General features: G+C 43.4%; 2 protein-coding genes across 2 annotated transcripts in view; one reads left to right on the top strand and one right to left on the bottom strand.

Annotated features, from left to right (window-relative positions):
- adamtsl3 (ADAMTS like 3) overlaps positions 1 to 13618 on the top strand; it is a 403073-nt gene that overhangs the window by 380389 nt on the left and 9066 nt on the right. The window contains exon 28 of the mRNA XM_087260149.1: positions 10443 to 10647. Coding sequence (XP_087116275.1) covers positions 10443 to 10647 — 205 coding nt within the window. The remainder of the gene's footprint in view (positions 1 to 10442; positions 10648 to 13618) is intronic.
- Positions 4503 to 9461, bottom strand: LOC147843049 (uncharacterized). The gene is made up of 3 exons (XM_087260099.1): positions 9438 to 9461; positions 6231 to 6923; positions 4503 to 6178 (listed from the first exon to the last, which is right to left on the bottom strand). The coding sequence occupies exons 1-3, from the start codon at positions 9459 to 9461 to the stop codon at positions 5603 to 5605; spliced, it is 1293 nt and encodes a 430-aa protein (XP_087116225.1). The 3' UTR covers positions 4503 to 5602.

Below are 13618 nucleotides of genomic sequence, written 5' to 3'. Positions count from 1 at the left end.
CACATATCCACCTCATATTGACCTAAAAATTATAAATAAATAAAAATAAATTAATAAATGTATGAATGAATAAATTAATGATTAAATAAATAAATGATTAAATGAATGAATGAATAAATAAATACATAAATGGATAAATAAATGAAAAAATATATAAATAAATAAACAGATGAAAAATTATGTATAAAAAATAGAAAAAAATTATGATTGAATGAATGATTGAATAAATAAAAGATTAATGAATGAATGAAAATATGATTGAATGAATGAATAGATAAATAAATAATTGAATGATTAAATAAATAATTGAATCAATAAATGAATGATTAAAAAAATAATTGAATGAATGATTAAAAGAATGAATGAATGATTAAATGAATTTATTAATGAATAAATTAATTAATGAATAAATAAATGAATGGATGAATAAGTGATTAAATGTATAAATAAATATATAAATGAGTGTATGAATGAATGAATGAATGAATTAATAAACGTTTAAATAAATGAATGTTTGAATGAAAGAATGATTAAATGAATGAATAATTAAATGAATCTATTAATGAATAAATGAATGAATGAATAAATAAATGAATGGATGAATAAATGATTAAATGTATAAATAAATAAATGAGTGTATGAATGAATGAATAAATTAATAAATAAACGTTTAATAAAATGAATGTTTGAATGAATGAATGAATGAATGAATGAATGAATGAATGAATGAATGAATAATCAAATGAATGAATGAATGAATGAATGAATGAATGAATGAATGAATGAATAAATAAATGAATGGATGAATAAATGATTAAATGTATAAATAAACAAATGAGTGTATGAATGAATGAATAAATTAATGAATAAATAAATAAATAAACGTTTAAATAAATGAATGTTTGAATGAATGAATAAATGAATAATTAATTGAATGTTTAAATGAATGAATGAATGAATAAATAAATAAATAAATAAATAAATGAATGAATGAATGAATGAATGAATGAATGAATGAATGAATGAATGAAAATTTAAATAAATGAATGATTGAATGAATAAATAAATAAAATCTTTAAATAAATGAATTATTAAATGAATAAATGAATTAATTAATACATTCACTAATTAATTAATTAAAAAAATTAAGGTGAAGCAATGAAAGTAAACAAATAACCCTGTGGCATGAAGTTGATATTGTTATGCTGGTCTTTAAAATACTTTGTGTAAAATTGATTAGTTTTTAAGCAATAGAGTTTAACGGCCCTCTAAACCCACCCCAGAGCCCAGAATGTGGCCCCTTAGAAAAATTAATAGCCCACCCCTAATTTGGGCAAAAGTGACAAACTACAAGCTTTACATGTTTATATCTGTTTTATATCTTCTAAACGCCAGTTTTGTTACTCTTTTGGAGCACACAAGCTTATAGATATCCAAAAAAACAATAATAATGATACTAACATCTAAAAGATCTTGATTTTGATTTCGTGTGACCTTTAAATAAGTAGGTTGAGCTAACAGCAAGCAGCATTATTGTGAGTGAATGTCAAAGAAATGACAAGGAACACGTTGAATTAAACATGAAGAAAGTTGTGTCTTGTTAAACGCACTCCTTTTAACCTGCGAGGGAAAATACGCTACACTCTTGCTCCTTAAATGGAAAATATTCCGTGCCTGACTCATTAGCATAGTCCACGTTTTATATCGTGAGCTGATTGATTGAGGGTTTCAGGGTTTCACCGAGAAAAAAAAAAAAAACACAGGACAGATAGTGCACACGAACGCTCTCCGACTTCTATACGTCCATGCCAAAAACATCATCTGATTATTGCCATGCGTCTGGGCTCGCACATGAATCATATGGCTCTGTAAAAGCGCTTAGCGTCAGTTCAGAGCCATCAGCGGGAGATCCTCTCACAAAGCGTGTCTTTGTTACTGCTTCTTTCGCTCGAACACAACCCCGAATGCCCCGCAGAGGCTCCCAGCTCCCTGGTGACTCGGGCACAAGCTGTGCTTTTTCAAGAAGCAAATATGTCCAGCAGCTCATATCGCCAGTTAGAAACACTGCGGAAAATGTGTAGGGATGTATTTTCTTGTCAGTTTGGAATGGCGGATCTCCAGTGTTGGCTTGATGTTCTTGGGGTTAGTTAGCATGTGTTTAAAGTACATATGAAATCAAAACTAACCATATTAAATTTATTACCTCGCATTGCTAGTTTTGTGGTGAACAAATCATCTGTGCATGTCATTAAGGAAAACAAAACATCTGTTTGCCCTTGTAATCCTTCATTGAACTCTGAAAATGCACTTCCTGTTTGTTTTGAGTTAATTTCTCGAATTACATCTGTTTGAGGTATTGGGCGTGGTTAACAGTCTTAACCACACCTCTCCTTCTGTCAGACTGACAACGAACAGAAATGGTAAGCAGGGGTCTGTTCTTCGTCCCTCGCTTAAATGATCTAAGATTATTTGGCAGATCCTGGAACTTTTAATCTTGATAAGTGATCTCTCGCTAATTTGGTTCTTCAAACAAGTTCGCAAATCAGATTAAAATGTCTGGATAAACTGATCTGAGATCGCTGCGTGTGTTGTGAAGGACAGATCTATCGATCCTCGAAATCATGATCAGCAACGCATCGATTGGCTGACGGCCAAAATTAGCAGTAAATGGTTTGTTAAATATGACACGCAATAATTTTCCACATTTGTTGTGAGCGACAGGCTTTCCACTTTCATGTGTCAAGAGTATTCATCATGTATTTCAATGCATATTAATGTATTTAGTTCAACATTTAGGAAACATTTTCTTTATAATAGTAGCCTATGCCCCCTCAAGCTTTTTTAATCGGCGTAAGGAATAACTGTATAAATTTTTTTAAATTTGATATCGGTAAAGGTGTTAGTCACTGGCATATTAGTAATCAAAATAATTAATGCAGTGCTTGACTGCATTAATTATCATCATTAATTCATTTTCTTTTTGGCTTAGTCCCTTTAATAATCTGGGGTCGCCACAGCTGAATGAACTGCCATCCTATCCAGCAAGTTTTTACGCAGTGGATGCCCTTCCAGCCGGTACCCATCTCTGGGAAAGATTCACACACACACTCATACACTACAGACAATTTAGCCTACCCAATTAACCGGTACTGCATGTCTTTGGACTGTGGGGGAAACCGGAGCACCCAGAATATCAGCATTTCGGCACATACTTTCAGTATTATCTTTGCTTGAACTGACCCGATCTAATCCTGTTTATATGAAATGAGCCTGGTCCTACACAGATTTGAGCTACCAAAACTGTTACTATGACAAGAAGTCTCAGATGAGTTTTGAAGAATGAAATGATCCTGGATCGTGTCAAATCGTCAATATCCATTCATTCATTCATTCATTTTCTTGTCGGCTTAGTCCCTTTATTAATCTGGGGTCGCCACAGCGGAATGTACCGCCAACTTATCCAGCACATTTTTATGCAGAGGATGCCCTTCCAGCCGCAACCCATCTCTGGGAATCATCCACAAACACACTCATACACTACAGACAATTTAGTCTACCCAATTCACCTGTACCGCATGTCTTTGGACTGTGGGGGAAACCGGAGCACCCGGAGGAAACCCACGCGAAAGCAGGGAGAACATGCAAACTCCACACAGAAACACCAACTGAGCCAAGGATCGACCCAGCAACCTTCTTGCTGTGAGGCGACAGCACTACCTACTACGCCACTGCGTCGCCTCGCCAACATCCAAATCCAGCTAATTGAGTAATCCACGTACGAAGAAGGACCCCAGGAGGGGTCTGTTAGGTTGTAGTAACTTTCCCCAAACCTTTTACCCCATCTTTCTGAATGAAACACCTACTTTACATCCAATCAGCTCGCTGTAGAAAAAAACAAGCCACACCCACTGTCTTTTAATTTAATATTCTGTTTCTTAAGGAACTGCATCACAATACCAAAAAAAATAAATAAAAAATAAAAAACAATCACAGCTTCTAGTTCATGCGGACTTTAAAACAAATCTAAATTGATTGTTATTTTTTTCTGAATTTAAAGGATCATTTATTCAGCCTTTACTGGATTCAAAACCTTTATGAGCGTCTTTCTTCTGTTAAACACAAACGAAGATTGTAGACCTGTAACCATTACAGCAATACTATACCGCAACATAACAATATAATAATAGTCATTCAAATAAGTGATATCACCACATGGGCTTAGGATTACCTTGGCAAACCTTTGGCAAAGGTAACTTGCATTTCTGTGATGGCACCATTAATGCTGGGAAGTACATAGAGATTTTGGAGCACAGTATGCTGCCTTCTTTTCCTGGGACGCTTATGCATATTTCAACAAGGCAATGCAAAACCACATTCTGCACAGCATTACAAAGTCCTGGCTGCAGGGGAAGAGGCTACAGGTACTTGACTGGACTGCCTGCAGTCCCGACCTGTCAGGGTTGGTGATGGGAAATGGGGAAAAAGGAGCGAGGACTCAAATGCAGGGAAATGGGATTTTATTAAATAATAAAAATAAAATAAAATGCAAAATAAACTACCCCGAGGGGGAAAACATTAACAAAACAAATACATACACATACAAACAGGACTGGGCAGACTGGCAAGGATGAGGACTGGAAACACAACAGGACTAGACTTCAAACGACGAAATGTGATGACGAACTGACACAGGACAGCAAAAGTGAGGGGTATATAAACTGTAGAAGATTAACACACAAACAGGTGAACACAATTAACTAATAATGGGTTAACAAGGAGGGTGGGACAAGACAATAGACGGGAGAGCGCATGACACAGAGAGACAATACAAGCCATGCGCTCACATAACACAACAAGAACATGCAGCCAATGAGAGAACTCATTAACCGCATGTTCATGACAACAAACACAACACTGAAGCACACGACAAAAGCACGTGACCACAATGTAAACACCGAGCCACGTGCTTTGACAAGAGACGCAAGACACGAGCACACGATGAATGAAAACTCACCATGCGCTCACATATGCAGCATGCATGCTTCATCCCAGCGCCGACCAAAACCGAAACCAACAAGACTGAGACGCTGGGAATGAAACACCATGCTGCTGACAGACGAAAACACAAACACGAGTACAAGAGCGCACGCGTCTGAGGGACGCAGAGCGCGCACGCGGCCACGTCAAGCAGGAGCGCGCACACTCTGCGTACACCCACGACGGCGCGCGCACACAGAGACAGAAACAGGACCAGACATGAGTAGTGTCAAAGATCTGCCACCAAAACAAGAATTTACAAGATCAGAGTGGCAGAACCCTGACACTACCCCCCCCCCCAAAAGGGACGCCACCTGGCGTCCCTAAAGGGAACATCCAACAAGGTACAAGACAGACAAGAAACACCACAAGACAACAAAACAGGCAACATCAACAAACACAAGACAGGGAGGTGAACAGGCAAGACATGAAGGGGGGGAGGGAGGGGAGCCAAGTCAGACCCAACACGACAAACAAGGGAGGGATGGGAGGGCAAGACAAGGGAGGATCAGTCCAGGGTGGGACCGGAGGAACTGTCCAGGGTGGGTCCAGCGGGTCGAGAGCCCTAGCAGGGAACCAGGGTGGAGCCGGAGGGTCCGTCCAGGGTGGAGGAAAGGAACACCAGGGAGGGGCAGGAGGGACGACCCAGGGAGTGTCTATGAGGGGAAACAAGACCAGAGGTCTGTGGGGGGCCGGCAGGGCAAGGAGCCGGGCTGGGACCGGCAGGGCTAGACGTCTGGTAGGTGCCGGCAGGGAAAGGAGCCGGGCTGGGGACGGCAGGGCTAGACGTCTGGGTGGTGCCGGCAGGGAAAGACGTCTGGGTGGTGCCGGCAGGGCAAGGAGCCGGGCTGGGGCCGGCAGGGCAAGACGTCTGGTAGGTGCCGGCAGGGAAAGGAGCCGGGCTGGGGCCGGCAGGGCTAGACGTCTGGGTGGTGCCGGCAGGGAAAGACGTCTGGGTGGTGCCGGCAGGGCAAGGAGCCGGGCTGGGGCCGGCAGGGCTAAACGTCTGGTAGGTGCCGGCAGGGAAAAGAGCCGGGCTGGGGCCGGCAGGGCTAGACGTCTGGGTGGTGCCGGCAGGGAAAGACGTCTGGGTGGTGCCGGCAGGGCAAGGAGCCGGGCTGGGGCCGGCTGGGCAAGACGTCTGGGAGGTGCCGGCAGGGCAAGGAGCCGGGCTGGGGCCGGCAGGGAAAGACGTCTGGGTGGTGCCGGCAGGGCAAGGAGCCGGACTGGGACCGGCACTGAGCGGCGCTCAGGGGCTGGAGCCGACACTGGAGGGCGCTCAGGGGCTGGAGCCGACACTGGAGGGCGCTCAGGGGCTGGAGCCGACACTGGAGGGCGCTCAGGGGCTGGAGCCGACACTGGAGGGCGCTCAGGGGCTGGAGCCGACACTGGAGGGCGCTCAGGGGCTGGAGCCGACACTGGAGGGCGCTCAGGGGCTGGAGCCGACACTGGAGGGCGCTCAGGGGCTGGAGCCGACACTGGAGGGCGCTCAGGGGCTGGAGCCGACACTGGAGGGCGCTCAGGGGCTGGAGCCGACACTGGAGGGCGCTCAGGGGCTGGAGCCGACACTGGAGGGCGCTCAGGGGCTGGAGCCGACACTGGAGGGCGCTCAGGGGCTGGAGCCGACACTGGAGGGCGCTCAGGGGCTGGAGCCGACACTGGAGGGCGCTCAGGGGCTGGAGCCGACACTGGAGGGCGCTCAGGGGCTGGAGCCGACACTGGAGGGCGCTCAGGGGCTGGAGCCGACACTGGAGGGCGCTCAGGGGCTGGAGCCGACACTGGAGGGCGCTCAGGGGCTGGAGCCGACACTGGAGGGCGCTCAGGGGCTGGAGCCGACACTGGAGGGCGCTCAGGGGCTGGAGCCGACACTGGAGGGCGCTCAGGGGCTGGAGCCGACACTGGAGGGCGCTCAGGGGCTGGAGCCGACACTGGAGGGCGCTCAGGGGCTGGAGCCGACACTGGAGGGCGCTCAGGGGCTGGAGCCGACACTGGAGGGCGCTCAGGGGCTGGAGCCGACACTGGAGGGCGCTCAGGGGCTGGAGCCGACACTGGAGGGCGCTCAGGGGCTGGAGCCGACACTGGAGGGCGCTCAGGGGCTGGAGCCGACACTGGAGGGCGCTCAGGGGCTGGAGCCGACACTGGAGGGCGCTCAGGGGCTGGAGCCGACACTGGAGGGCGCTCAGGGGCTGGAGCCGACACTGGAGGGCGCTCAGGGGCTGGAGCCGACACTGGAGGGCGCTCAGGGGCTGGAGCCGACACTGGAGGGCGCTCAGGGGCTGGAGCCGACACTGGAGGGCGCTCAGGGGCTGGAGCCGACACTGGAGGGCGCTCAGGGGCTGGAGCCGACACTGGAGGGCGCTCAGGGGCTGGAGCCGACACTGGAGGGCGCTCAGGGGCTGGAGCCGACACTGGAGGGCGCTCAGGGGCTGGAGCCGACACTGGAGGGCGCTCAGGGGCTGGAGCCGACACTGGAGGGCGCTCAGGGGCTGGAGCCGACACTGGAGGGCGCTCAGGGGCTGGAGCCGACACTGGAGGGCGCTCAGGGGCTGGAGCCGACACTGGAGGGCGCTCAGGGGCTGGAGCCGACACTGGAGGGCGCTCAGGGGCTGGAGCCGACACTGGAGGGCGCTCAGGGGCTGGAGCCGACACTGGAGGGCGCTCAGGGGCTGGAGCCGACACTGGAGGGCGCTCAGGGGCTGGAGCAACCCTCGCAGAAGAGGCCTTTCTCTTCCGCCTCCGCTTTTGGGTGCGGGTTAACCCTTGGGGGCTGGACATGGACCAGGAGATGGTGCTGGTGCTGGTGGTGAGAGGGGTCCATTCCCCCTCCAGGATCTCCCTCTCCATCCTCAGACAGGAATAGTCCACCACCTCCCAAAACGTCCATGTCCTGATATCACCCAGCTCCTCCCAATCGAATGGCTCATCCAATCCAGCCAGAAAGATGTGGATGAGGGTGGTCTCACTGAACCCAAGCCCCCGGACTGCCTCAAGAAGATCTTCGGCGTAGATGCCAAAGGGGCGATGGTTCTGCCTGTGAGACAGTCCTCTGGCTGGGGGTTGGTCGATGGGTCCTTCTTGCTGGGAGCAAGCTGGGCGCAGAAATAGTCCCATTTCCGCTGAGTCCTCTTTTTGGTCAGTTCGTACTGTCAGGGTTGGTGATGGGAAATGGGGAAAAAGGAGCGAGGACTCAAATGCAGGGAAATGGGATTTTATTAAATAATAAAAATAAAATAAAATGCAAAATAAACTACCCCGAGGGGGAAAACATTAACAAAACAAATACATACACATACAAACAGGACTGGGCAGACTGGCAAGGATGAGGACTGGAAACACAACAGGACTAGACTTCAAACGACGAAATGTGATGACGAACTGACACAGGACAGCAAAAGTAAGGGGTATATAAACTGTAGAAGATTAACACACAAACAGGTGAACACAATTAACTAATAATGGGTTAACAAGGAGGGTGGGACAAGACAATAGACGGGAGAGCGCATGACACAGAGAGCCAATACAAGCCATGCGCTCACATAACACAACAAGAACATGCAGCCAATGAGAGAACTCATTAACCGCATGTTCATGACAACAAACACAACACTGAAGCACACGACAAAAGCACGTGACCACAATGTAAACACCGAGCCACGTGCTTTGACAAGAGACGCAAGACACGAGCACACGATGAATGAAAACTCACCATGCGCTCACATATGCAGCATGCATGCTTCATCCCAGCGCCGACCAAAACCGAAACCAACAAGACTGAGACGCTGGGAATGAAACACCATGCTGCTGACAGACGAAAACACAAACACGAGTACAAGAGCGCACGCGTCTGAGGGACGCAGAGCGCGCACGCGGCCACGTCAAGCAGGAGCGCGCACACTCTGCGTACACCCACGACGGCGCGCGCACACAGAGACAGAAACAGGACCAGACATGAGTAGTGTCAAAGATCTGCCACCAAAACAAGAATTTACAAGATCAGAGTGGCAGAACCCTGACACGACCTTTCTCCAATAGAAAATGTGTGGTGCATTTTGAAGTGTAAAACTCTGTATGCCCGCCTTAAGAGTTTGCAGGAAAATGGGACAAAATTACACATGAAACACTTCATCACTTGGTGTCTTCAGTCCATAAACGTCTTTGAAGTGTTGTGAAAAGGAATGGCAACAACATTACAAAGCTTTTTCGAAATGTGTTGCAAGAACTGAAATTAAAATATATGCATTTTTTTAAATAAAATTTAATTAAATACAAATACAAATCGAGAGGAACAAATGAAATAATGGTTGTTGTGTTGTCTGCAATGAAATACAAGTCAAAGTAAATTTTGAAATCTCTACCTTCTTTTTCTTTTAATTTTCTTTTAATTTCCATACTGTCTCAACTTTTTCTAATTTAGGGTTGTACATTGATTCTTCATGACCTTATGATGTTGCAGGTTTATAGTAATTTAATTATTTAATTATTATTAAGTTTATATATATATATATATATATATATATATATATATATATATATATATATATATATATATATATATATATATATTTACTTATGTATATGTTAAATCATGACTTAAGGCTCATCAGGTTACTCTGGAAGGTCAAGCGGAATGCATTGCAATTTAGAATACACTCACTGCAATGCTCTTTTGAAAATATTATTATTATATACAGTTGAAATCAGAATTATTTGCCCCCCTTTGAATTTTTTCTCCTTTTTAATGTTTCCCAAACGATGTTTAACAGAGCAAGTCAATTTTCACAGTATGTCTGATAATGTTTTTCCTACTGGAGAAAGTCTTGTTTGTTTTATTTTGGCTAGAATAAAAGGAGTTTTAATTTTTTAAGTACCATTTTATGTACAAAATTATTAGTCCCTTTATGCTATTTTTTATTTTTTTCGATAGTCTCCAGAACAAACCATCATTATACAATAACTTGCCTAAATACCCTAACCTGTCTAATTAACCTAATTAACCTAGTTAAGCCTTTAAATGTCACTTTAAGCTGTATAGAAGTGTCTTGAAAAATATCAAGTAAAATATTATTTACTGTCATCATGTCAAAGATAAAATAAATCAGTTATTAGAGATGAGTTATTAAAACTATTGTGTTTAGAAATGTGCTGAAAATTTTTTATCCTCGTTAAACAGAAAACGGGGAAAAATAAACAGGGGCGAATAATTCAGGGGGGCTAATAATTCTGACTTCAACTGTGTGTATATATATATATATATATATATATATATATATATATATATATATATATATATATATATATATATATATATATATATATATATATATATATAAAGAAGGAAATCTGGATACATCATGCAATACTGAAAACTCCCAACTAAATGATTTCTCCTCTCTGTATGTGCTCAGCTGGGTGTCAACAGTGTGGTCGAGGTGTTCCAGCTCCTGTGGGCGGGGCTTCAGAGAGAGGCGGGTCTCCTGTCAGCAGGTGGAAGCTTCTGGAAGTGTGAAGGTTTTGCCTAGTAGTGAGTGTGAGGGCTCTCCTCGACCCGAAGACCGACAGGAGTGCAGCTCTCAGGCCTGTGTTGAGTGGATCTCTGGCCCCTGGGGGAAGGTACATTCACTAATGCTTTTATATGATCATTCTGATCTCTTTAATGTGGAACAGTCATCTAAAATAGTGGTCATAAGTACATTACCTGACAAAAGTCTTGTCGCCTATCCAAGTTTTAGGAACAACAAATAATAACTGGACTTCTAGTTGATCATTTTGTATCAGAAGTGGCTTAAATGAAAGGCAAAGGCCTCTATATGCTTATTTTACCAAAATAAAATATGATCATGCCTTTATTTTGAATGATTTGAGATCTGACTTTGCTTAGACACGTCTTGTCACTTAACAGAAATAATGTACAGTATAGAATGTAAAGTTTTTGCTTCCCATTTCAAAAACTAATGCAAAGCAACGTACTGTGATGTATAGAGGAATGAAACTATGGAATGAATTGCCATCAGACATTACATGCATTGTAACAAGTAAAATGAGGTTTAAAAAATCATTTAAAAAATATTTAATGGAACAATATTAAGTGGATTGTTGATTTGGATGTTATGTATGAATTTTGTATTTTAATGTTTTTATTAGTCTTTGTTGTTGTGTATTAATGTAATTTTGTGTTATGTTCGATGGACCCCAGGAAGAATAGCCACTACCTTGGTAGTGGCTAATGGGGATCCTGATAATTAAAAAAAATCATCATGCAGTGGAAAAAAAAAGTCATGCTGCAGTGGAAAAAGATTTAATATTGTGTATGGCTCCCATGAGCTTGGAGGACTGCAAGGACTCAAATCACTTATTAATAAAGTCATCAGGAATGGCAAAGAAGGCGTTCCTGCAGGACTCCCAGAGTTCATCAAGATTATGTGGATTCATCTTCAATGCCTCCTCCTTCATCTTACCCCAGACATGCTCAATAATGTTCATTTCAGGTGACTGGGCTGGCCAATCCTGGAGCACCTTGACCTTTGCTTTCAGGAACTTTGATGTGGAGGCTAAAGTATGAGGAGCGCTATCCTGCTGAAGAATTTGCCTTCTGCTGTAGTTTGTAATGTAATGGGCAGCACAAATGTCTTAATACCTCAGGCTGTTGATGTTTCCATCCACTCTGCATATCTCTCGCACTCCACATACTCAATGTAACCCCAAATCATGATTTTTCCTTCACCAAACTTGACTGATTTCTGTGAGAATATTGGGTCCATGCGGATTCCAGTAGGTCTTCTGCAGTATTTGTGATGATTGGGATGCAGTTCAGCAGATAAATCTACCTTCTGCCACTTTTCCATATGATCAACTAGAAGTCAAGTTATTATTTGTTGCTCTTACAACTGGGATCGACGACAAGACTTTTGTCAGGTAGCGTGATATGTCAGTACATGATGTTGGTTAAAGCAACTGATAGTTTTCCTACAAGAAGTGTTGTACTGTAGGTCACTATATTTCTTCAGTAGTACACTCCAGTTATTTTTAGCTGAAACCGTGCTCCTTGAAAAATTCATACACTGTAATTCACGTGGAAGCCCGCTGGCACAACATGCTCCTCAGCAAAGGTTAGTCTGGCCTTTTGGTTCTTTCTGCTGATGAAGGTTTGTTCACAAATTCTCCTTAACCCCTGTGTTCTGTTGGAGATGTTTTCATCCACTCTACCATGATTTTGAGTCTTAATTTGCTCACAATTTTCTCTGTTTTAGCAAGTGGAAGGATTTCAAAAGTACATTTTATCTCATTCCAATAGTGAAAACCACCAACAATCAGAAATGCATGACTATATGCTGCCATGGCTTTGCAATCAATACATTTTATTATAATGGAAGCCAATGGGGCAAAAACAGCTGCGGATATAACAAAAGGGTCAAACTTTTGAACAGTACACAAGGATTAACATTGAGACACTTACATGTTGAGATACCGATTCCTACCCTGATTAGAGCTGATTTTTATGATTTGGGGAAGAGCAAACATTACTGCACATTCAAAATGTGCCAGGGGTAATATTATATGAGTATATCTTTAAAGGCAAATACACACTGTAGAAGTCTATCTGTTAGCCCAATGACCAAACTAACAGCATGGTTAACGCATGTAAGCCTTTTCTAGTACTTCTGAAAAGAATTCTGTTGGTTATTAGAATTTATTTACATTTGTTTTTCAGCTCCGAATTTAATCTGATTCCAGTTTTAAGTGACCATCAAATTTAAGCAGTATTCATAATTGTAAGAACGTATCACAGTTTAGAGTTTTGATCTATATCTGATTCCATACTCTTCAGTTATACGTTCATTATGGGCCAAACGCCGTTTAGAGTTCCACGCCTCAGGATTGCATTTCTTCTCACGGATATTGTCTCAACACTGAAGTTAATCTGAAGATGTAGGGTTAACTAATACTCAAATAGTCTGGTTGCCTCCTGATCTCTCATCCTAAAAGAGTAGCTGATTTAATCATTTTCATATAATCTCAAATAATCATGTCACAAACATAATGGAAGCGCAGACTCCACTTAATCTCCTGGATATAAAAGATTTCAGGAGAATTCAGAATGAATCAAAACTTAACACTTTATTTTCCAGATGAAAGTGTATCATGCCAATATAGAAATGTACAACATCAGTTACTCAAAGATAAATCCAAGAGTTCTAAATGTATAAAGTACATTGCAGCTTATAAGTCTCTGATGCAAAGGCTCAGAGGCTCACACACTGCAACAGGGCATCTTGCCTGCAAGATACCAATCCTTTGCACCTTTCCCTTAAATACTCAGGTCAGAACAAACAGTTATAAATTCAAGACAACAAAAAGCTTCACAACGACCCTTGCCTGTTAGGCCCCGTTTAAACTAGTGTGTTTAAGTTTTAAAATGGCGTTTTAGAATGAAAACGATCCGCGTTTGCACTAGCGTTTCACCCAGCGTTTCTGAACAGCTCTCCGTCTACACCGAAACACTGAAAACGCACATCACGTGACCACACACACACTCTCTGGCATGTGCTGCAGCCTATCTACCCAGATGAGAGTGTTCATCAAG

Source organism: Danio rerio, chromosome 7, assembly GCF_052040795.2.
Source record: "Danio rerio strain M-AB ecotype USA chromosome 7, GRCz13ab, whole genome shotgun sequence".
In the NCBI taxonomy this organism is placed as follows: Eukaryota; Metazoa; Chordata; class Actinopteri; order Cypriniformes; family Danionidae; genus Danio; species Danio rerio.
The sequence above is the reverse complement of the archived record's forward strand: the minus strand, read 5'-3'. Positions and strand labels throughout refer to the sequence as shown.

Coding starts and splice junctions, on each gene's coding strand:
- LOC147843049 (XM_087260099.1), bottom strand. CDS start 9,461: ATGTACAACCCTAAATTAGAAAAA. Junction 6,924..9,437: donor ACAACCCTAAATTAGAAAAA/GTTGAGACAGTA, acceptor TGTCGGCTCCAG/CCCCTGAGCGCCCTCCAGTG. Junction 6,179..6,230: donor CCTGCCGGCACCACCCAGAC/GTCTTTCCCTGC, acceptor GGCACCTCCCAG/ACGTCTTGCCCAGCCGGCCC.